The 25,343-nt window shown below is 33.4% G+C and overlaps 1 protein-coding gene across 2 annotated transcripts; it reads right to left on the bottom strand.

The window, feature by feature from the left end:
* Positions 1-1,063: 1,063 nt before the first annotated feature.
* On the bottom strand, positions 1,064-25,251 carry LOC106125368 (Multidrug-Resistance like Protein 1). 2 transcript variants are annotated; one of them, XM_013322544.1, is made up of 26 exons: positions 24,822-25,251; positions 23,172-23,474; positions 21,762-22,028; positions 21,216-21,409; positions 20,909-21,094; positions 20,241-20,495; positions 19,401-19,641; positions 18,699-18,836; positions 16,474-16,623; positions 14,995-15,079; positions 12,265-12,456; positions 11,826-12,002; positions 11,286-11,419; positions 9,063-9,273; positions 8,806-8,922; positions 8,331-8,437; positions 8,046-8,192; positions 7,696-7,771; positions 6,190-6,413; positions 4,868-5,085; positions 4,374-4,572; positions 4,167-4,265; positions 3,881-4,083; positions 3,427-3,641; positions 2,953-3,119; positions 1,064-2,692 (listed from the first exon to the last, which is right to left on the bottom strand). In XM_013322544.1, the coding sequence occupies exons 1-26, from the start codon at positions 24,867-24,869 to the stop codon at positions 2,498-2,500; spliced, it is 4,548 nt and encodes a 1,515-aa protein (XP_013177998.1). In that variant the 5' UTR covers positions 24,870-25,251; the 3' UTR covers positions 1,064-2,497. The 2 variants fall into 2 exon arrangements, with proteins under 2 accessions (XP_013177998.1, XP_013178006.1); XM_013322552.1 differs by lacking the exon at positions 16,474-16,623 and adding an exon at positions 15,562-15,708 and having other exon boundaries at positions 24,822-25,250.
* Between the last annotated feature and the right edge of the window lie 92 nt (positions 25,252-25,343).

The following is a 25,343-nucleotide window of genomic DNA, read 5'->3' as shown; positions in this document are numbered from 1 at the left end:
ATGTCTTTATAAAAGTATTCACACAAAGTATTTTTGTAACTGTCCGAAATTATTACATACAAGTACCACAAAAAAATAATTTTTGTATAAAAGATAGTGGATATGAACTTAATTATAATTTCTAATTGTGATGCAATCATTCATTAACTGTTATAATAATGCAAAAACAATCTCTGAAGCCTACATTAATTATAAAAAAAATCTCTGACCACTACATGGCAAACAAAATTATAGTACCTGACATTAGACTTGACATGTCGAAGACAAGCGTTTATTTGACATGCCAACTCAAGCGCCAAGTACTATTTCTAATAAACAAAAAAGAAGAAAAAAATCAATTACATAACATTTATTGTCATTACTTAATGGACAATATAAGAAAAGATCTAACCACAGATGAAGAACTCATAAATAAAGTTAACTTATATTGCGGCAAAAATCGGGATCTTTGTTTCAATTTAAAAGTTTGTGCATCTGGCTGGGTTTTATATAATGTGAATTAAAACTCAAAAAATATTGACATGAAGCATGTTATCTCTTTCTTTTGCTTTGTAAGAAATGAGTTAACACATTTTACATCTAGATTTCAAGTCAGTACAAACATTAAAGTAAGTGAAATATATATTTGTATATAAAAACTAATATGTCCTGTAATAAAACTAAATGCTTTAAAATATTACAATGTTATCAATTTTTTATATGTAACGCGGCAACCATTAGATATTATTTTAAATTAAGTAGACATTATAAGTTATAGCGTATCTATTCTATGGGTACAAACAGAATCGGTAAAAGTTTTTTCAGAAATTGAAAAAATAAAAGATAAATTTACAATTGCATAAACTACCAATATATTGAATTAATTAACAGACAAAAAATGTTTATAATCTGTTGAAGGAAAACTACAAACATGGTCGACTTAATATCAAAAGAAATAAAAATATAACATAATAAGTACTCAATCATGCATTTAACTGGAACAAATATGTTTTTATATACCTATCTATTTACTCTAAAACTGGTTGTGTATATTTAACAAGTTGTACAACTAATAACAACTACATAAAAATAAAACATATAATTGGAAATAAAACTAAGTACAATGTTGTGATAAGTCAGTAACTTAATATAACTTAAATTGTGATGTAGCGGGCTTCAACACTTTGCATAACCTCCATATATATCTTATATTTAAATAACATTAGTACCAAAGCAAACTTACTGCAATAGAGTTATTTAATGATTACTTACTGTTACACTTAAATCATCATTAAGGGATACCCTTAGGTTCAATGTAAGCACTAAGGAACTGTTTAAGTAACTATTTAGACGTCTTCTGCCACACTGAAAATCGTTAATTAGTCGCTAAGGATCACTTCCAGTGTAGATAGAAAATAATCCAGTGTGGATTGAACATAATCTAGTGTAGATTGCTGACAATCTTGTATGGATTGAAGATAATTTAGTAAAAATTGCAGATTAGCTACAGTACGAGACTGCTTAAATAAACATTAATCAACTCTATAGCAGTTAGTATGGCAATTAAACACGACATTAAGTTTGATACCACTTGGGATCACAAGGCAGTTTTAAAGCTTAAACGCTGCAACTTTATAATAAGTACAAGATTTTTATTACATTATCACAAATTCAGAAAATTCGAGAATTATATTCGCAACCATATTTAACATTTATCCGAAAAAAAAAATTGAGTTGTTTGTAAAATTCGATTCGAAATAATTAGGTCTACATCTATAAATTAAGTATAGGGGCGGCCTTTGTGGTAACTACAGTCTGTTTCACGATAACATGAGGTTTTATAAAAACAAATCACAAGATTTTTCACTGGCAGCAAAGATAAGTCTAGTTTACATGTAACCAGTATATGCCAAGCCAGTGCTACTGTCCCACTGTACTGGCATAATGTAAACCAGACATTGAAACTTTAATATTTTTGATGATTTAAATTTTATAAATGTAGCTGTTATTTAACACTGTTACAGTTCTAACGGTAGTTTTTTTTTTCATAAAACCTCTTGTTTAAAAATAAAAAGGATGTTAAGGCGATATTCGATGACGAGATATAGTTTTGTACTCGAGTACGTCTAATCATACAAAAATAATACTTTTATAAAGTTAATTGATCTGTTTCGAGCATTAGTTATACATCTAAATGTATATTTTAAACACTTTTTTTTAACAAGTTTATAGGAGAAGCTATCTTATAGTAGTTCAACACATCTTGATACTTGAATTATAAATCCAAACTTTTTTAATTTTATTACCTACATGTGCAATTACGTTAAAACACACAATCCCTGATACTTACAATAAAAAGATGTGAGAATAGTAAACTGTTAAATTATTATTTTTTATCAAAATGTTTATTTCATCATTTTGAACAGTAGCCATTCTAGACTACAAAATATCTAAAATAAGTTTGGATTGGACTTTTTTTATTATAATGTCGTTGCATCAAGATGTGTGTAAACTGAGTTTAATTGACGAGGCCAGCATCCTTGGCCATGCCATAGAAGACGGAGGTCTTATCCTGCAGCAGCTGTTCCGGTGGCGCGTACTCTACCAGCTGGCCCTTGTCCAGCACCATCACGCGTGTTGAGTCCATTATCGTGTTGAGACGGTGAGCAATCGTTAGTACCGTGCATGAAGCGAATTCTGAACGAATTGTTTTCTGAAACATTAATTTATTGTTGGAAAAACTATTTATATTAGGATAAATATAAAATTGTAGTGATACTAATGAAATTAATTAAACAATCAAAGAGTTAACGTGTAAAAATATTGATAGGAAAGAAAAATATACTTTTTCTGCTTGTTGGTATGCAAGACATATTTTCCTCCACAGAGGTTGATAACGCAACATCTTTGTTCATAAATATAGTCTTAGATACTTTTTATTTATTAAACAACTGTAATAATGTGTATAAATACCTGTATAAGTTCATCAGTCTCGAGGTCTACAGCGGCGGTGGCCTCGTCGAGCACGAGCAGCGGCGTCTTGCGCAGCAGCGCGCGCGCCAGGCACACCAGCTGCCGTTGACCCACGGACAGGTTCTCCCCGCCCTCAGATATCTCGTGCCGGAGACCGGCTTGCAAACCTGATTACATTGGTTATAAACATTCAGAGACTAGGCAAAAATATGAAATAAATTAGGTATAACAGTTTTGTTTTATGTCTTTGCCCTTGGAAAGATTAGCTTAAATTGAAAATTTGCAGTATAACCTTTTTGATTTCATTCAAAACATCACCATCTATTTATACTACAACAATAAATCTTTCCATCTCAATCTCTTTGAAACAAAACAAAGATACCAATAATGATCTACTACATTGTGGTACTACAATTCAACTTTAAGATTATACAGAATGTTTATGATGGTCTTCAACAGACTTAACACCCATACCTTGAACAAAGGTCTTAAGATGCGCATGCTCTAGCGAACGCCAGATTTCCTCGTCGGTGTAGGCATCGAAGGGATCGAGGTTCATGCGCAGCGTGCCCGAGAACAGCACCGGGTCTTGCGGGATGATGGTGATACGTGACCGCAGCTGGTGCAGCCCGATAGTGGAAATGTCGATGCCGTCGATCAGGATCTTGCCGCTCATCGCCTCCACTATCCTGTAGGGATGTACAAGTTTGTATTATAAACGACGCGTAAACGATAATCATAATAAGAATAGTATTTTAGAACTTCCGATAATGTGGTTCTATTAAAATCAAGCTTATTACACTGACTGTACGTGTATATGATCTAATGGGTTTAAAGTAATGCGACGACACACATTATCTTTATAAAGTGCATGTTTGTCTTGTGACGTCCACGTTTGTGTTGTCCATGTCAAAGTGACATGACTGACCTGAAGAGTCCCAGTGTGAGGGTGGACTTGCCGGCGCCGGTGCGGCCAACAATGGCGAGCTTGTCCCTGGGCGCGACGGCACAGGTGAGATCTCTCAGTGCCGGCTCCCCCGAGCGGTACCCCAGTGTCAGCCGCTCCAGCTGCAGCGCTCCTGTCTCCGGCCACGTTGCACCTGGTCCGTTGCCCACCGTCCATGCTGCCTCCTGAAACAATACATTAAATTTTTTTTATAATATTTATTAAGAGAAATCTTAAAATCACATTGAATTAAAACCGATTATATCACCTGTTCAGTTTCAGCGTACTCCTTTATTCTCTCCACAGCAACAATGTTTGTTTCCACCTCAGATGTCATACGCACCAACCAATTGAGTGTTTGTGTAATCTACAAACATATTTTTAAATCTCAAAAACATTTTAATAAATTATTTCTATAAATTCACGGCAATCACCCGTATTCTTTACAATACAGATTAAAAATGAAGATGTTAACCTGCAGAGCGTAGCTAACAGAGAGACCGACAAGTCCGGGGTTGGTGGAGCTCCTGTCGAGCACTGCGAACAGCGCCGCGAAGAAGATGATGAAGTTGCCAATCATCTCCAGCCGCACCGCCAGCCACCTGTTGGCGATGCAGCTCGGGTAGTAGCACGACTGGTTGTGGTCCACGCCCCGCTCTGACTCCTCCACGAATCTATGCACGTAAAGAATATTACATTAGAATGGATAAATGGAGCATTTTCTATAAACCGTGTTATACGAGTTATAAAAGACAATTTCACGCACTGCAGACCTATGAGCTTCGTTTGCTTCAGTTTGCGGTAGACTATATGCATGTGATAATGGAATATTGTCTAGTTTATCACTAGCAAATTTTTTCATCATCTCGTAGTAAAGATTTAAAAAATAATCCTTTTATAAGAAGTAGAGAAAATGCCACACTTCTTATTCGATTCAACTAAAATGTGAACATTAGTATTAAGCGTTACCTGTTGGTGACACCGTATGCTCGTATCGTAGTGGCTCCAGTGATGCTCTCCCCAAAGTGCGAGTATATAGGCGAGCGGGAGACAGACTCCAGCCTCTTGAGCTGTCGCGAGGTGGCCACATAGAAGCGCTGGATGACGTAGTACAGCAGCCCGATCGGCAGTATCACGCTCATGAAGATCGGCGTCGAGAAACTTATCACAAACAACGTGCCCAATACCTGGTATAAAATATATCAATGACGCTTTACCTCAAATGAAATAAATATTAAAAAAATATAATCTTAGAAATAAGATATTTCCATTTAAATTTTCTACCTATGAAATGTTGAGATCAGTTTACCAATAATATTTTAATTAAAATTATAATATGTTTTTTTTTACAAAATTTTACTTGATTTAATGTTTGTTTCTTATTCGTGTTATTGACAAAAAATAATAATTCGTATAGTAGTGATGTGCCGTCCACAAAATATCGCATAAAATAAACTGTGTCTCGAGTGTTACCTCGAAGGCGCAATATATGACGTCAGAGGCCTGCGAGGGTAGCAATGTATCGAGCACGTCAACGTCCTTAGAGAACCTCGAGAGGATCCGGCCGAGGGGCGTCACCTCGAAGAATTGCAACGGCGCCTTTAGTACGTTCTCCAGTAACAGAGCGTGCAGTATCATCGCCGCCCGCCAACATCCCAAATAAGGCAATAAATCCGCGAAAAACGACGCTAGCGCTGCAACAATGGTCAGGAAAGATTCGGTCATTGAGACAACACAATGGGGACAGGTCGCGGTCACCGGCACACAACTTCTAGTGTGGTTATTTTAAAATGAAGAAAGGGTTAAGATTTTTTAGCTTTAATATCTAATATTTTGGCGCAAGTTCAATACGTAATATGAATAATGAATACATTATTTTATTATGATATGAAAGAATTAAGAAAAGCTATTTAGTGAATACAAGTGAAATCTACTACGTTTGCGGGCGTACGATGATGTGCAAAGTGCTCTAGTCACACAACTATATCACGACATGCAACAAACGTAGTCAAAATAATACAAATCTGTAACTACCCCCTCGCAAGCCACCGTTGACAAACCACAATACGCTACATTATCGAATTATAAAAGCACACAATATATACCAAAATACTAAAATATTCGTAAACTGATCCCTATTCATCACAGGTTAATTAAGGATTTTCTCCCTGGTTCGATAGTAACAAGTAACAGCTTTAGAATAAAAATGTTCCTAGATAAAGAGGAACACGCTGCCCTTTTACTCTTGCTTACAAATGTAGAGCATCGTGTGAAGCACTCATCATTCGTACCGAGAAGAAGCACGAGGTCCAGCCGCGGAGCGTCATGGGCAGCACGTTGTCTAGCACGTCGACGTCCTTGCTGAAGCGGTTGAGCACGCGGCCGACGGGCGTGCAGTCGAAGAAGCCGATGGTGGGGGCGCGCAGCACGCCCGCCAGCAGTCCCGCGTGCAGCGCCCGCGCCGCCGCCAGCGTGCCCAGGTACAGCGCCAGCGACGACACCGACACTGACACCACTGCGCAACACCCCTCAACTTCACGTCTCACGTCATCACCTCATCACGTCTCGTCTCTCACTCTCCCAACGTTACGTCTCACGTCACCTCCCTCACCGCAACGATACGACAAGCTCGCATTTATAAATACTTCGCTTTATGTTACCCGACAAAGAAATCTGAACCGGTGGGCATAAGTCAAACTAAACTACGACGGCTCACTAGCGCCCTCGTGTCGACACAAAATCCTCTTTGTACTGTAGCTGTTATGTGATATTATCTTTGTCCTAAGTAGCTTTTATATATATTCTGACAGAACCAAAGGCTATAGCACCGCCTCCATCATCGGTTCAGATATCCTTGTTTGACTTTAATTCTAGACAATAATATTTGAAAAGTATATATGTTTTTATATTTTAAGTTTAGATATTTGACAGTGAAATTCTGTAATGTCTTTCTGTTCAAAATCACATTTGTGAATGTCGATTTCAATATTATAAAATTAAGAAGCCAAATTCAACTTTTGGATATCGAATTTGTTTTAAAATTAAAATTGGGATCTTTGTATTAAAGTAAAAAAGCCTACATTTTATCATAGTAAATAATTGTTTTGTATTTATTAAGATAAACAAACACATCATGCAAAATTATTTCAATATAGAACTCATATACTAACCGTGGGTTTCTGAGTCCAAAATACCCGTTTAAAATATATTGTTATCTCTGTTTTGTCTAATATGAAAGACAGGGATGACGATATATTTTATGCAGAGATTTAGGTGTCAGTAATCGACAGTAAATCGATTTAAATTATCATGCAGTTAATTGTAAAATATTAAAGATTTATTAAAAACATGCAATGATTGTTCATGGTTATATGTTGCGAGTTAAATATTGTTATATAGGAAACAAATATAAATAGAATAAAATAATGTATTCATCATTAATATAAGGTATTCTATGTTAATATACTATTGAGTTAAAACATTATTTTCAGTTGAACCTAGCCCAGATTAGAATCATTCCAAGGTCAAATACTCGCAAATGTATTGTAAAATGTCTGAACTTAACTCACACCATTCCTCATTCACTCTCGTCTCATTCATCATTCTAACTGCTTATCCTAATTTCCTGATTCCATTAATAAAATCTGTGGAGTCCTCTGTTAGTATACCTAATAAATTATTTCCCACAATAATACATAACTCCCTTAACAACCATAAAAGTGTTAGTAAAAGCATTTGTCATGAGTTTATTAGTAAACATGTTTGTAAACACCCTGTATGTTATAGCGATGACTTACCTTGTCCAACACCGAGACCGCCGTATACTCCCAGATATAGATCTCGTTTGCTCTTGTCCAAAGTACCATTTTCTGACTGGAATTAATAATAACATTGTAATAAATAACATATTACACTAATGACAATAATAAATAAGCAATAAATAAAAAAATACGATTATAACTTCAAAAATTATCGAGATAAAGAAAAATAATCTTTTAAAGACTTATTAAACTAATATTGTTTATGAAATATTACTATAATACAATTAACGTTAACAATATTGAATGGTCCTTCGAGCCAGGATACTAAGAGGTTTTACTTTTTAATCAACATTTGTTTGGTCTTTATATTACAAATGTATACGTACGATGATAGTTTTATCGTTGGACCACTCGGAGAGCCAGTAGTTGGAGCCGACCTGGAACAGCTGCAGCACGAGGTTCATGAGGATGGTCACCACGGAGGCCAGCACGCCCACGCTCGTCAGGTAGTGTTTGTATACCGTCCATTTTACCTGCACATCCCCACATCATCACATTTACTACAATCTGGTGAACACTTCGCAGGGTAGACAGAGATTATGAAATCAATATTTAAGAACAGAAGAGATTACTATGTTAAATAGCTAAAATGCTAGTAATGGAAAACGTACACTGCCCGTCTCGGTTTTCTCAACTTCAATAAGTTTGTTCTTCTCTTTAAGTTCATTGGGAGTGCTCTCTTCAGGCGTGCGTCGCTTCACGCTGCCGGTTCTATCACCTGTAACAGAATCACCTATCCTTTATTGATACAAAAATAGATTACATACTATGTTTTATACCACGTATATAATACGTACTACTTACTATTTAATATAAAACTAAAATTCAATATTATAAACCTTTCAAAACTTTTATGATCGATAGCCTCCTCAAGATTTCCTTATCATTTAAGGATGGGAAGGGTTTGAGGACTAGTTCTAGACCATTAATACTCTTACAACACAAAACACCAAATTTTATACTTTGTGCCTGACTTCGTTGCCGTAGTAATTCACAGTTTTTTTGGTAGATTTCTGACTTTATCACTATAACGAATTGTTTGTAGTAAAAGTTTGGTAGCTAAATAAATTATTTGAATGTACATACCGGCGGCCGGTTGGTCCGACTCGGACGCGCTCTCGGAGAGCGAGCGAGCGCGCTGCAGCTTGTTCTGGAACTCTGACCCCAACTTGCTCTCCAACTCTTGCTTGATCTCGTCCAGTTCTGAAATTATATTACATTGTAAGTTTTAAGATAAACATTATTCGTAAAATTGCCTGGCATTTGATTTGGCACGTAAACAATTATTTTCTTTCCACAACGTGGTAGCTCAACGGACCGTAACTATAACCATGAGCGTTTACCTTCAGGCGAGGTCCTCTCAGCGTCACTGAGATGGTGCAGCAGGAAGTCGGCGAAGGCACCCTTCTTTTCCAGCAGCTGCTGGTAGGTGCCCGCCTCAGAGACCTGTCCGTCACGTAGCACCAGCACCAGGTCCGTCTGTGCGAGGTACGTCACGTTGTGGGTCACCCACACGCGAGTCTTGTCCTTCAGTAGCCCACTCGGACCTATTACCTTCAAAACAAATACAATACATTGACTATAATTGTTTAATCTGTACTAAAATATTTTAAAAAATAACGTCTATAAATGTAAATAACTAAGAATATCAGTTTTATTTCCTCAGATTATAGTAATTTGGCTTTTGATGGTTTCATTACGGCAGATGATTTTTTCAATGTTTCAATTGCAACATTTTTTAATTTATGGTCTAGTAAATAAGAAAGCTATCCTGCAAATTCGTGTAACATGTTTTAAAAGTTGTTGTTGTTTTAAATCTTATGCCTTCATTAATAATTCTCTTACAACACGAGTACATTTATTACAAAATATAGGGACCGCAATTTGTTTGGAACATGTTTATTATTTTGGTTACAGTTGCGTTATCATTATGTGAATATAAATTAATCAGAAAATGTACTTGTATGTATTAAATTTGTATCATGTCAAGTCGAATAATCATGATTCTAACAAATTGTGTAAAACAAGTTTATGCCTTCCAGAACATTATGCGTCAAATAAAAAAATACACTAAACATCACCCTATCTTTTACTTTTATTACTCAAAAGGCTACACTATAAAATTCAGTACTTGAACAGAATTTAAAATATGTGAAAAAAAGTTATAGAGTATATAAAATAAAAGTTAAGAGTGTGAGACCCGTTTGCATACATCGTACGAGTAACGTTTGCCTGTTTATCAATAAAAACTAGTTTGACTGGATGATGGCTCGGCTGCGAGTACCCAATACCCACTGCCCACTCGACTTGTACACGTATCGATAGATTCGCGTAAGGAATGCGTCGACTGATATCTTCTAAAAAACATCAATAGTAATATCATTGGCCTGTAATTGTTGCTGCAACCTTGATCCTTTAAAGGTTTAAAGTCGCTTTGTGTAAACTTCTATTATTAGCCCACACTAAGATCTTCCTTGGTAGCCTAATTAACTTAAATATCGTCAATGAAAGAAATTATGGTATTATCTGACAAATCTTAAGATTTTTAAAGGTTATTTTATCAGTCTAAAAAATTATTTTATACAAATATTGTAATAAAATAAAAAGGACTTTATTGTAGTGCTTATCCCACAGCCATCTTCTTTCACATGTGTCAAAATCTAGGCTGGCTCAAACTGTAGCGTAAACCTTTTCTTCTAACCTTCTAGTAAGTAAGAGCTAGCAAAATACCATAAAATCCGGTAACTTGATCTCACGAGAGTGCGATCCAAAGTTCAATGATCTTAAACTCCATTTTTAACATGCCTGTCGCAACCATGTTCATACTTTTAACAAAATTTTAAAATTACACCATTTCAACATTGGTAAGTGTTGTGTAATTTCATCGTCTATCTGTTTTTTTTTCTCAAAACTGGCCCTACTCAATCCCAAGATGACAAACCAAGGTTAATTTGACTTGTCATTGCCGTAGTTATAGATTGTCTTCTTTTCTCATGTCATTGGATTATCGATCTTATACCTTTAGATTTTAGATAGAATTTGAAAATATACAATGTACTATTTTTATAACCGTTAAATTTATCTATACATATTAATAAAATTGGAGTGTCTGTATGTATTTGAATTGCGTTGTTGACAACGAAAATCCAATTTGTAGCATTTTTGTCTATCAGCTAGGTCGCATTTGTATGATCTCCGGAACAGCTGTACCGGGATGTTGCGGGAAGGTAATGTAACGCTTATAGTCAATAGGTTATGGGTCTATTGTCGTAAACCATGTCCTAGCACAAGCATAGAGCTTAGTTGGAATGGTACAAGAAATATTAGTAAATTAACCAAACCTGCTATAATAATATTTAATGAAAAAAACGTCAAAAAGCTAATGCACGTGGGAATATTACAAGATACTTTTCAAAAATCGAAGTCACATGCGACCGCTAGTAAGAAATAAAATTTAAAAGCTAAAAGGTCATTGACATTAAAAAAAAGAATGGTCTGTTGAAGGTGTTTTATACAGTGAAGGGCATGTTAAATTAAAACGTTAACTATTTCTAAGATATTCTTACCTTGTCGAAGATATGTTTGCCAACATGCGAGTCTACAGCACTGAGAGGGTCGTCGAGGAAATAATTATCAGCATCATGGTACACTGCTCTAGCGAGTGATACTCGCTGCTTCTGACCTCCTGATAAATTAATACCTGGACACAAAAAAAAAATCTTTTTCTTCTTCACAATAATATTGGACCAGTCAATTAACTGTCACTCACTATCACTACTACTACGGAACTTATATTTTGTAAGGTGGAGTTTTTTTATCAAAAGTTGTAAGTTTATTGTGGGTTTCCGACACTGAAATCCCCGTTTAAAACATATTGTTTATTATCTCTCTTTTGTTAAAGGTAATGTAAAGAGATGACTATATGTTTTATTCAGAGAATTTAGTCTCAGAAACCAAGGGTTTATCACAACATAGTTAACATATTTATGATTGTATCCTGACAATAACTTATTACTATGCAGTTTTATCAATAAACGATAACTCGTCTGTTTTATTTATTTCTACTGACTTGTAATTATCGATAAAAAGGTATAAACAAAACTTACCCTTTTCTCCGATCTCTGTCTGATCTCCGCCGGGCAAAACGTCGAAGTCGGGCTTGAGAGCACATACGCCGATTACATTGCTGTACTTCGCCTTTTCTAATGGTTTGCCGAATAGTATGTTATCTTGTAGAGTCGCGTTCTGTATCCAAGCTTGTTGCGGTACGTATGCTATGCTGCCTGTGAGTTATTGAATAATTTGTAGAAAAAGTTTTATTGATTTGTTTATAATATACATAGACAAACATAACCAAATGATTATTTTAGGCATTTTAGCCGAAATCAATGGATCTTTGTGCTCAATCCGTAATATATTTTAATTACTGTGTATGTTATATGGGACGAAGTACAATTTTTTTTATAACCCTTGTGTTTTTAATGCTATTGTGAATGTTTCGAGATAGAATATTAATTTCGGTTCATATTCGATAAATGAACTTACCCAGTGTATTAACTCGTCCGGAGATCTTGTCCATCTCACCGAGCAACGCGGCGAGCAGGGAGCTCTTGCCGGAGCCTACAGCGCCTACGACAGCCACCAACGAGCCCCGCGGGATGCGCACACTGATGTTCCGTAACACCGGTTGCTCCTCGCCCCATGAGAAGTGACCATTTTCGATCACAAGAGGGTCCGCTAACATACAATAAAGAAAATTATAATCCTACCAAATGTAAATCTGCTTTCTTATTTAATAAATGGGCAAACGAGTTAGGGACAAAAGGTTAAGTGATCATCTACACACATACATTCACAACACAAGAAAAACTGCAAATGCGTTGGCATCTTCTAAGAAAAAGATATTCCAAAACTCAACAGTTGCAAGAAAATTGTAAACAATAGTCGAATTATGAATTCACTACATCATATTACGTGTGAAGCCCTAACACAGCAAAGTTCCCTGTCTCTGTCTGACATGTTTTTTTTTTTAACAATATCTACGATCTTGTAAGTGGTGGCAGAAGATCAACTAACTTTATACCACCAATAATATTAGTATAATCTAACTGAGCTATTTGTTTGGTAAATAATATTAACAACCATTTCGTCTCTCGGCAAATAAATACTGCATATTTTAGAAGTAGGTAGTAGGGGACTATACCTACTGGTGAATCAGACGAATCATTTCCGGATCTGATAGCTAACGCCACTGTATGTAACTGTATAACAAACCTCATGAACACAACACAATGACTCTTTATTTGATACAATCAAAATAAATAGTTGAGGTTGCGCGGACTTTAACCAAACAAAACATAACAGGTTATGTTCATTTGAATGTATTTTATTTTACATTCGGTTACAGAGGATACAAATTACTTAAACTTATTTTATGATATCTTTGTAATAAGGTATAAAATTAAAAAGATTCTTAATAAAGACTCATTCAAGAAAACCCACTCTTATTATAACATAGCTGTCGATCGCGAATCCGTCCGCGCGGAGAAAAATAAAACATAATTAGTAGCCTCTGTTCTATATGTACGCCTAATTTCATTGAGATCCGTTCAACCGTTCTGGACATGCACACAAACATCAATCCATCCATCTAAACATTCGCATTTATAATATTAGTAAGATAGAATTCTACTATAAATACTATAAGTAAACCCTCAAATTTTAAAAATAATTACGACATATTATGCAATTGTATAGTATTGGCAAAACAAACAATATACAATCATATTTAAAAATGCCAAGTCATGACAAAGTTCAAGTTCAACAAGATGTAATTGACTAGGTTATTACGACCTTATCCTAGAGATAGAGAGAGCAAATGTTAATTTACTTTGGTTTCTGATACCAAAATCTTTATATAAAACATATTCTCATCTCTGTCATTATCTTTGACAAAACAGAGACAACAATATGTTTCAAACGGACATTTTGGTATCAGAAACCCATGGTAAGAAATAGTAATAATTAAACCGAGTTCATAACAAATAAATAGTATTGACCTATAAGATGATAACGCCATTGGACTGTAAAGAAAAGACTCGATCACTCTTATTAGTTACATTAGAAACTATCTTAGTATTTTTTACTAATATGTTATAAATGCGTAAGTTTAGATGTATGGATGGATATTTCTTAGAAGGTATCACCAGAATGGTTCATCGAATCTCGACAAAATTTGACATGGATCTAGAACATAGTTTAGAGAACACATAGGTTACTCACTAAGTTTTTTTCAAATTCCACGCGGATGGAATCGCGGGGCCAGCTATTCAAATAATTTTATAAAGTAACAATCAATACTTTTAAATCGACATTATATGTGCAGTCATCAGTAACAAAAGTCTAATATTTTTCACATGACAACATCGCGCTCGTCAAAAGAAGGCTAAATAAACAAAAAATTGTAATCATCAGAATTACGTTTTGCTTATGTTCTCTGTGATCACGCGAGGGCATCATAATATTGTTAAATAATTGATAATTAGCGGCGACCTCTTACATAATTTATAAACATTATGTTTACACTTATGTTTTCCTTTTAATCTAAGTGTTAGTGGCCGACTATAAGACCGTAACGTAATTAAAAAAATCTACAATAATCGTTATGGAATATTGTACTCCTGTCTACCCTTTATAGAAAACTATGCGTGATATCAGAAACACGTGCACACTAAATAATTTTAATAAGCGTTTATTGCCTTGTGGCACAATGACTCGGTCCCTTGATTATGAACGATACAAATGGTGTTCACAAATACCCGTACAATTAACTAACATGGTCGGAAGTTCTACATATTTAGAGCTTTTCTACCTATTGTTACTTATATCATGTAAAAATTAACATCATGTATAACATTTCGGATGTTTCCCGTATGACCGATCGGTCTTGTGGAATTTGCGTTCCCACTGGGCAAATTGATGCTATAAATTCGATTGACCCAATGGCAAAAAATCTCAATGGGTCGACCAATCGGTCAGTGGGTTCAACAGTCCAAAGGGAAACACCCAACATGATTTATTAATATCGACTTAGATTGAAGTCATGATACTTGAGACTAAACATGTCGCTCTTAAAAGTTTTGTAAGCAAAATGATACTGTTGTCTTTGTTTTTTTTCATAGAGAATGAAAGAGATGGCAATACCATTATACGATTGTTTGTTCATTGAAAACACACAGTCAATTGTAACGTTTATTATAAATTGTATGTACTTACGTTCACTTTTGTCGTGTTCCACTGAATTAACGTCGAGTTCGTCGCAGTTCATGAACTTATTTAATCTTTTAATACCAACGGACGTCTAAAATAAATAAAAGTGCTTTAGAATAAAATGTAAATTTTATTTTTGTAGATTTATGTACAGGAAAAGAATAATAGACTTGCAATAAAAATATAAATACTCTTTGACTGTACATAAATTTTGTCTATTAACATGCTTTTAATTATTAAAGAAAGCCTTCACCAACTATACTCAATTTTAAATTAACTAAATACTGAAATGATGGTGGATCTTGTACCGAAAATGTTAAAACCAGAGCTAGAATTAAAAATTTTAGTTTATTACTTTTAAATGTAATGCTAAAGTTAAATAGAATAGTTATTATCCAAAAATATATAAGACTCTTTTCAACATCAAACAGAGAATCAATATAATTAAAATGTAACTTTTCAAATCAAAATCGATTTTAAAATCGTACATACATCTCTAATTACGTCAAATTGACAGCTGTCAAAAAAGAATCTCATATATTTTAGCGACATTATTGTCTATAGTAAACTTACTTGTACAACATTCGAGATAACGTTAGGCAGCATGGATAGCGGAAAACGCAGGATGTTGAAAAGAGACAACGCTACGAAAGCCCTCTCAGAATCCAGTACTTCTGTTTCATTTACCAGTACAAAGCACCCGAATGACATCAGCGACACCTAGGAGACCATTCCAGAAAACATGACATGTTTAGAGTATTGTTAGTAAATTATGTTTTCGCTACTCGGAACTGCAACTAAACAAACACAAGTGAAACATAATTTCTTTTATTTAAAAATGTTTCTAAGTACATTCTCTTTATTTTTATGTATTGAAAAATACTTGAGCAATATTTCATAATATAATTCACAATTAGGAAATAATATCCGATTATGAAATCTTTTCACAACAGCCAGATTACAGTTATCAATAAACTTGAGGTTTGAGTGTACTATAAACATTCGTTTATCGGAGCTAAGCTGGTCTTTGCATAAGACAGCTAAAATAAACCAACGCCTACGTAACAAAATGTTGGTTAACTGTTTAGAACGAATGCATTAGTTTTTTTTTACTATGCAAAAAGTATGTTATTATTGAAAGTTTTGATTATACTAAGACCATTTTACGTTGTGTGCTTTAAAACAATCAATAAATAAACATTTAGGATGTTAAAAAAGGAAGGTCTTTAGACAGTGAGGAATCATTACGCAAAATTACGATCGAAAAAATATGAGTTGCAGTTTCAAATCAACGAAAACCGAACGAATCGATAAACCGATAAATACTGCGCGAGCATTCAACCGTACACCTTGGTACAATGAATATAATTTTAAATATGATGCATATTAAATATAAGAAAACCACCAATGAAGGTTCGGGCATGTTAGTTATGCGAGTACCATAGACTAGGAGCATAGAGACGTGCTAACAACCGAGGGCACTACCTCGATCACTGACACCACGATGAGCGGCAGCAGACCTAACGGCAAGTGCATTACAAAAAACAGGGACATCGACACGAATATTTTGTCCGGGGCCAGGACATTGTTCTCAGGGTCTGATATCACATATGTGAAGAAAGTAAGGAAGGTCACCTTGAACAGAAAAACAAATTGTACTTTGATCCGCAAATTTTCAAAGTCCTCGTGTAATGTCACATTAATTGCATAATAATTATAAGCCATGATGTAATTTTTGCTTAAAAAATAACATAGTAATGTATACCTTATACCTACATATATTCTTATCTACATCTACATTTAAGAATAAAGTAGCAGTTTCCTAGATTAAATAAACAAGTTTCGATGTTGATTTTATTTAGCCTGTTAATGCATAGATAAATAGTGAAAAAAAATTAAAATAATACGATATTTTTACATCATCGTATATCATGTACGAATAATAACTCCAGAGATTGACACAGTAAAAAAATAAGAATTTGTTAAATACTAAAAAATCTTTTTAAATTGCTTCGACCTTAGTAACAGACCACACATTTTTTTCTTTTTGATTTGTCATACATATTAATAGTTATAAGGAAAATATACAGCTTGATTACATTATTTAGGATTTGACGTCATCCACAACGCAATGTCAATAGAGACTGGCATTTTTCAAACAAACTAACAAAGATTTTTTTTTGTACTCATTCAAAGTAATTTCGTTATTTATATGTTTAATTTACAGTTAGTTCTGCATTTATTAAATATTGTTTTATACTTTCGTGTTAAATTGGATTGTTGCTTTCACCAGATTTGTTATAATTCAGCCAATATTTGAGACGATTTGTTATGAAAAAACTAGGACGTTCAAATTGGTTCAATTGAGAGTATGTAATTATTAACTGACTACTAAATTCTCGTCTGAAAATGGGTAAAATTAATTGTGAAATGTATTAAACTAAAATACGTAATACAGAGCACTTGAAGCCGATAAGCCTAGCAATATTGGATTGCTTTAATCTGTCAAATGCGTCCATCGACCTTGGTCCACATTGACTCTCGCCACAAAAATTAATTGGTGATTGATGAAATTTTTAACACAATATCTCGCTTTTTACTTTATAAAGAATTCTTTCTTTGTGTTAAATAACTTTTTTGAAGGAAGAAAATATTATCGTGTTTTAAAACTTTCTAACTCGGAGTTTTATAGCTTCCACTAAACAAAAGTTTAAGAAGTGACAAAATGTACAAATTAAACAAAGACATTGAAATTCTAGATGTGCCATGAAATTAGAGATATTTCAAGGTTCAAAAGCCCTTTTGAATGCATAGTTATTTTTATCTTTTCAACTTAATCAATTAAGCTCATGGCCGACATTAATTTGTTTTATAACAGTTGATTTACAACCGGCCAAAGTCATTTGAGCCGTTATTATGTTAGAAGAATGAAAAAGGTTTGATAATAATTACCGCATAATAAAGTAATTTGATTACTGATATCATGATTTCCGGTTACAACGAAGAGAAATGCAATATGCAGTCGCTATTCTATAGTATAAGCGAGCAAGCGGCCACCTTGATTCGCCAAAATAGCGAACAGACCTAAGGTCGCTACCTACGAGTTTTGGTGCACCAAAATTGCATCTAGAGTTCAAAATTGCGAGTGTTAAAAAACCGAAGTATAGTAAGTACTCCTTCGTTTTTTTTGTTATGTTTTTTTATTACAATTAGAAATGACTAAAGACATTTCGAGGCAAAGATATTTAAAACCAAATGTCCAGCTAGGTTTAACATCAAAATCATGAGAGATTGACATTTAAATGATTTGGAATGTCAAGTTTACATTATGCCAGTACAGTACTACAGTAGCGCTGGCTTAGCATGGACTGTTAATGCTCACTTAATTCAGTGAGTTGTTTACATTATACCAGCGTTGATTTTAAGCGCAAATGTAATTCAGGCACTGTTCTTTAATTTCAACCTTAATAACATAAATGACAAATGTCAATGATAAAATATTTACTAACTTTCATTTACACGCAATTACGAATCATCAATCATTTATTGTCAAAACAAAATTAAACCGATAATGACAAATCAAAGTTATCAATATAGATTAAAACATAATTTGTATTTATAAATATAGATAAAATATTATCATAGTATATAAATAGCTTGACAAATATTAATATGAAATTGATATCATGCGATAGTATAATTGTACTTACCAAAAACGGAGCACACGACCATATGAAAGATGTTGCAGAATTAAGATATGCAGTTTGCTTCAAAACAACCATTTCTTTGTTTCTTATTTTAAGTATCTGGTCCTCGAAACTCGGTTCCCATGCGTACATTTTGAGAACCTTAACATAACAATGATATAATTATATCATTAACTAATGCAATTCGGTAGCTACATAATGACATTTGTTACAATGAACAATGATTTGTATGCAAGAAACAATTCATAAATCGTTGTAGACATTTAATTTACATTATATATGTAATGTACATAGCTTTAAAATATGTATATAAATAAAATAATAGTTATAAAAATTATAGATAGATTGTATAAATATTTTAGAATTCCACACGGATATACTAAAAGCATGTAAGTATATATTTAAAAAAAATCCATAAAAATGACTTTCCAAGTTTTATTTTAGTAACTATTTGATATTACCGTTTTAAGTGTTTCAGAAATAAAATTTGGACAACTAAGCATGCGTCAACATTTTTAAATAAGTTATCTTAAATTTTTACTTCCTATGTGTAGGCGAAACTACTCGAAAAAAGATAACATATCGATAACACGGAAAAAATATCAAAAAAAGATAAGAGACCTTCAAAGATTAGAGAGAAAACAATGTTATCTAACATCATTAAATCAGAATTTACACTTAAATATTATTTCAATGGAAGCCCACCTTAATTCCGTTAAGTACTTCGTTCATCAGCTTGACTCTTTCGTCTTTGTATTTCATCTGTTTTATTTGTAATGTTTTAACTCTGTTCGCAATTAAACCATTCACGGGAATAAGTACTATCATGACAGCCAGCCCAGCTAGTACTGACGGACCTAAAATACCCCATAGAAAATACAGGGCTAAGGCTATTTGTAGCGGTGCAGACCAAATCATATTTAAATACGCGGTTAACTCTAAAAACCTGCAAATTTAATAATCATCAAATTTTCATTCCATAAGGTTGCTGTCAGATTTGGCGAATACGTCGGTAGTACTCGATCAGTTTCATGTGGACATACCCTTATAATTGCTAGTGATGTAATACTAGTTTTTATTTTATATCGATGTTAAAGAAATAAAAGCATACAAATATTTAATGAAGTTCACCTTGACAGTTTCAATATTAATAAATTCTCAAACATTATATCATGTTGCACAACACGTTAAACATCAATATAGCACAAAAATCTCATTCTATTTGTTACATTCTATTACAATTTGAATAGATGAATTGTTTTTATTATAGTGTTCGTATTTTATATATATGTAATGTATGTGTGTTCGTGTATATATGTAATTTTGAGCAACATTTATTGATACTAAATATCTCGATCATTTCCGGAGGTTTAACTTTTATTCCTGAACAATACATTGAATTATATTACATTTCATGCCACTATTTTCTCTGTATGAAAACGAATCATCCTGTCAACTTGGTGGCAGTCAATGTGTTAATCTTGTGGTTGTATACTAGTAACATTAGTATAGATATCAATATGTTTTTTATATATATAACTATACCTTTGTGCGTCAACCGACATCAGGTTAACGATTTCTCCGACGGTGGACTCCTTTCTCGCTGCGTTGGACATTCGCAGAGACTTTCTATAGATGGCGCTGGTGAGTGCGGTCCTTATTCTCATACCCACAAAGTACATTCTCGTAAAATAATGCGCCAACAACATAGTCTGTACCGTAGCACAAGCTAAAAGCCCCACGGCGTATACGTAGCCCTTCCATACCGGTTCGTCACCTTTAACGAATTCTATTAGAACCCTAAAAGATAATTTGTTTTCATTATAAATTTAAAGTAGCGTACAAATTAAAATGTTTAGCTGTAAATGATAACACAAACAGATTTAGGCTGTTTTACCTACGTAATATTTGTTTTTGCCTAGAAGTTTATGTAGATAGAAAATCCATTTAATTTAAAATTAAACTGCAAATTTAATTAACACACTTTATAAACCGTTATCATAACGACGCAAGAAATTTCGTGGAGAAAAACACAGCAATAACCATCCAACTTGTTAACTTATACTGGCATTAATAAACAGACATTTGAAATTATTAAAAATCATACAAATTTCCTTCGGTTGTGAACACATATAGCAGTTAGGCTTTCATTGCTATTAAAAAGCAATATTTACAATGAAAATATTTAACGATTTGGATATAATAAAACTCACTTCAACAGTTGCGGCGAGAGGAACATGAGTGTATCATTGAAGAGTTTGAGTAAGGCACCGAAGAGGAACTGCCCGCCGAACGCGAGACACAAAGCAGGCAGGATTGAGGCTGGTTTCTTTTCATTCTCTGGCTTGAAGTTGACACTGGCCGATGTCTTGCTGTACGTGGCTTTTGTACCATTCGCGCTGTGTACATAAAAGAAAAAATAACAAGATCTACTTGTAGCTATATATTTATACGCGTGTAAATTCACTCCAATTTTTCTTCTAATGCCAAGTAGATAAAAGATATTAAATTTATACGTACATTTCTCTTTTCTGTAGTATTCTAGCCCAGTATTTATCGAATCTAGGCACAACTTCTTTGGACGAGTCCGGTGGATTGAGAGCCCAAAGGTCGGATTCGGTTAAACTACGTCGGAAACCTGTGATCGCGAGGGGATCGAACCAACTGAATGTAAGACGGCTTGGGAACCCGGCGGCGCCCTCTGGACATTGGTTCTGGTGGAGATTTACATATAAAATATACCATCTAACATTTGACAACATCTGCCGCACTCAGTGTGTTTTGATCACTAAGGGGGCCCTTAGTGGAGATTTATTATAAGGTTTCAGAGTATGATAGTATGCTACAACATATATTAAAGTGGAACTACAAACATTTTCGCTTTTTTTACCGTGTAGTATTAAAAATTGTATGGATTTCAGACTTATTAGTATTAATTTTCTTTCTAGAAAATCTATACAAGTGAGACTTAGGTTACATGTAATTTATATATTTCAAGCTTGCATGACGATATTTTGATCTTATATAAAGATGACTCATCCATTCGAATATATAAATGTATATTACCTTTTCATATTTATACGGCGTGTCTTTTGGCGGTAAATCGGCGAAACAATTTAGTATGAACATCAAAATAATCATAGGATAGTATATCATGTAACTGACAAAGTTATATTGTACATTTTCATCATCCATCAACTTATAATGTGCTACTACTTCAGATCTAAGTTGTGGTAACCCTGCCAGGATTAAAAGTAACCAGAAGAAGAACAAAACACCCGAAGCTCTCATACCGAACTTTCTATTATAGTATAACAAAGTTGCTGAGAGTGCCTGAAAAAAACATTATCATTTAATGGATTGATACATGCTGTGTACATGTCGCCGTCCGATCGCGAATACGGCCCGTTTATAATTTGCCTAGGCAAATGGTAGTGGTTATAAGTACCATCCTATCTTTGACACTTTATTGGCGTTACAAAAATTTAATGTCACCGTTGCAAAGTGTCGGAAAATACCGCAGCAATTTGTCAATGAAGTTGTCTAGACAAATTATAAACGGACAGAGTTCACAATTCGTCGATGTCATATACATAAAATAGTTATGGACTCTTTTACAAAGACGAGTGTAAACAACGAGACCGTCGACATATTTCTGAGAAGTATTGACAATAGGTTGCCACAATCTGCTGATGTATTCTTTGATTTATTACTCTCTTTGTCTTGTGTGCTGATATCATTTAAAATTGTCAACATTTCTTTTAAGTAAAAATACAATCTCGTTCCAAATGCTTTTAGCGTCATATGATTAAAAAAAAAACTCGGCAAATAATTTGTATTATAAGTAGCAGTAGGTATTCAGAATTATACATAGAGGATTCTGTTAAAAGTGCAGCTTTAAATGTGAGAAATATATTTAAAAAATAATAACTCAGAATTGATAATTCGGAATACAAGACCCATAGTAAATTGGTAGAGAAACCAAACCAGTATTTCATAACATTTCAAGGTTAACAACATCTAAGACATCCGTTAGTGTCTTTGATATAAAAACATCTTATTGGATACACTGACTGAAGTGCATGACTATTCATTTTTGATAGAATGTCTTGGAGTTACAGGCGCTTTGCGTAAACAATAAATTTTTTATCACATTTTACATGTTCGTCAAATTTGTCTATTAAAATGTCTGATGAATATTTGATGATAGTTTTTTGTATGAAAGTTAACTTTCTAGGAAAGTGTTTATGCCCTTAGGTTGGATTCAATTTAATTACAACAATAATGAAATGTAAATAGCATTAAATAACAATTACTGACTAAAGATTACATTAAAATTACACTTGGAACAAGGTAAAAGATAATATCACAACACAAACACGAAAATAATTCTTGTAGATACATTTACAAACAAGATAATGTATATAGTCTTTTGACTAAATATAAATGATAATAAATTAAATCAGAGCTACTTACAAATGTGAGTATCTTGATAATGGGACTGTAATAATCAGCGTTGAACACCTCCTCATCTTTTGAGGACTTATGGACTGTTACACCCAAGTCCACAAATTTTAACACAATCAGAAGGCATGTTATAACTAATTTACTGATGTTAAGTATATTCCATGGTATATTCCTCTCCTTGCTGTTTAAAATATAAAAACCTTCTAATAAAGCTGCGACCCATAAGAAGAGACAAGGTGTCCAAACAAGAACAGTCTTCTCAAAGCATGGTGTAAATTCTGGATTATCTGTGTACCAAGTTAAGTTACTATCCTAAAAATAAACATTAATTTATTAAAAACTGTATAGCCATTAGTCATTCCTTTGGTTAAGTGGTTGGAAAGTATTGGGCTCCCAAATTTTTGTAAGCAAAATTGATGTTTTCTGCAGAAGTGAAACAAACTTAGTTAATAACACTGAACATTTATTAAGGTTTAAAAAGAATAGAATTGTTTTCTAAAAATGTTTTTAAATTTGTCTGTACAAGTGTAATTGGAACTAATATTCTTTAAAAACAAGTATTGCAATTTGATTGATGTAATATAATTATAAATTAAAAATTTCTATTAAAATTCAAGGTCATCGGTGTTAAACCAAATCCTTTTTTTTAATTTTAAATGCTTTAAAAAATTCCCAATCTATCATTTAATCTAGCCTAATGTTCACTATTATGGGGAGATGCATGGCAAGGTTGGAGTAACTACTCCAGGCAAGTATGAAACCTTGCCATGCATTAAATAAAAGCAAATAAAATATAGTACAAAGCATAAACACAGTTCATTGTGTTCATTCATAAAAAAGAGGGCAATGTACAATGATACGAAAACCTTCAAAAAAATTATCGTACACTTTTTTTAATTAATATTATTTCTTCATTTCAGGCTGAATAATAAATTAGGTTTTTCTATTGTTATTGCAATCCTTAAAAAGATAAAATTTGAACAAAAAAAAATACCTCACATAAGGAAAAATGGTTGAGATTGATTTGGACATAAGATATTGCTATCTTAACCTAACCTGCTACAAATAACTATGAGAAGAAAAGATTATTAAGCATAGTCTTTGGTTAATGTGTAAAAATTTTTATACACAGAAACATTAAAATTATTTACTATTTTTACAATAATAGTAACTTTACTAAATATGTTTATGCAAAAATAGTAGTAAAAAAAGGTTACTGTAAAAAAACTATTTTTATATTATTATTGAGGCATTTACAAAGAATATAACAAATCAATTGTTTATCATTGATCCATGAAATTCACGGTCCCCCACAAAGTTATTACAGTTTTATGATTCTGTCTGATATGTTAAAATGCAAAGTGGAAAAAATAATACAGTGCAAAATCAAGTTTATGTCAGAAAATGTCAAGGTTTTTAATTTAGAAGATGTTCTTTTTTATTATTATTAATTTATTCATATAAAATAAATAATAATTATTGATACTTGTTTTTGTAACAACACTAAGGCAATATAATTTCACGAATGAATACGATGGCAGTAAATTTAAAAGTACAAGTTTGAAGAAAACACCAACTTTGCTATAACCTTACTTATGACTTTTGTAGCTTCACGGATTACGCGTAATAGTAGGTAGCCAGGGTCAAAGACCTACTTACCCAAAATGTAGATCCGCAGAAGTCATCAAGTGAAGAATTGTAAGACATTATCACGATTATGTTATAACGTATCACGTCTCACTTAATAGGTATTTTTTGAACATTTATATGAACGGCTTTATAAGTTTATCAGCATCCTTTCGCCGCAATCAAAAATACGTTCACTAGTTTTGATACACATATATTTTATTTTAAACACTAAAAACTTGAAGTTTACAGGTTGGGACAGACAATTTGCACATGGTTTTTAACGGCTACTTTAACGTCAACTTTTAAGGTTACAACTTCATCCAACAAATAGACCATTTAAAGAACGTTCAGTCTCCGGTATACACAACCACAAGACACTCCACTTCTCCGCCCCACCACTATTCGAAAGACTCGAAAACTGCCTGAATCTGCCAAATCTGCCTGAACCGAAAATAGGACCGTTTTAAAACAGTTGATGAAATTATAACACTGCTATAACTATTATTAAATCAACTGTTAATTTTTTTTTATTAAATCTCCAAATTAATATAA

The sequence above is a fragment of the Papilio xuthus genome, unplaced genomic scaffold, assembly GCF_000836235.2.
Source record: "Papilio xuthus unplaced genomic scaffold, Pxut_1.1 DF828952.1, whole genome shotgun sequence".
NCBI classification, from domain to species: Eukaryota; Metazoa; Arthropoda; class Insecta; order Lepidoptera; family Papilionidae; genus Papilio; species Papilio xuthus.
The sequence above is the reverse complement of the archived record's forward strand: the minus strand, read 5'-3'. Positions and strand labels throughout refer to the sequence as shown.

What these genes read in the sequence shown, in the direction of transcription:
- LOC106125368 (XM_013322544.1), bottom strand. Translation starts at nt 24,869, where the DNA reads ATGTCTTACAATTCTTCACTTGATGACTTCTGCGGATCTACATTTTGG. An exon ending in CCAACGATAAAACTATCATC is followed by an intron (nt 7,772 to 8,045) that starts GTACGTATACAT and finishes TATTAATTCCAG; the next exon opens with TCAGAAAATGGTACTTTGGA. An exon ending in AGACTGATGAACTTATACAG is followed by an intron (nt 2,693 to 2,952) that starts GTATTTATACAC and finishes TTAATGTTTCAG; the next exon opens with AAAACAATTCGTTCAGAATT.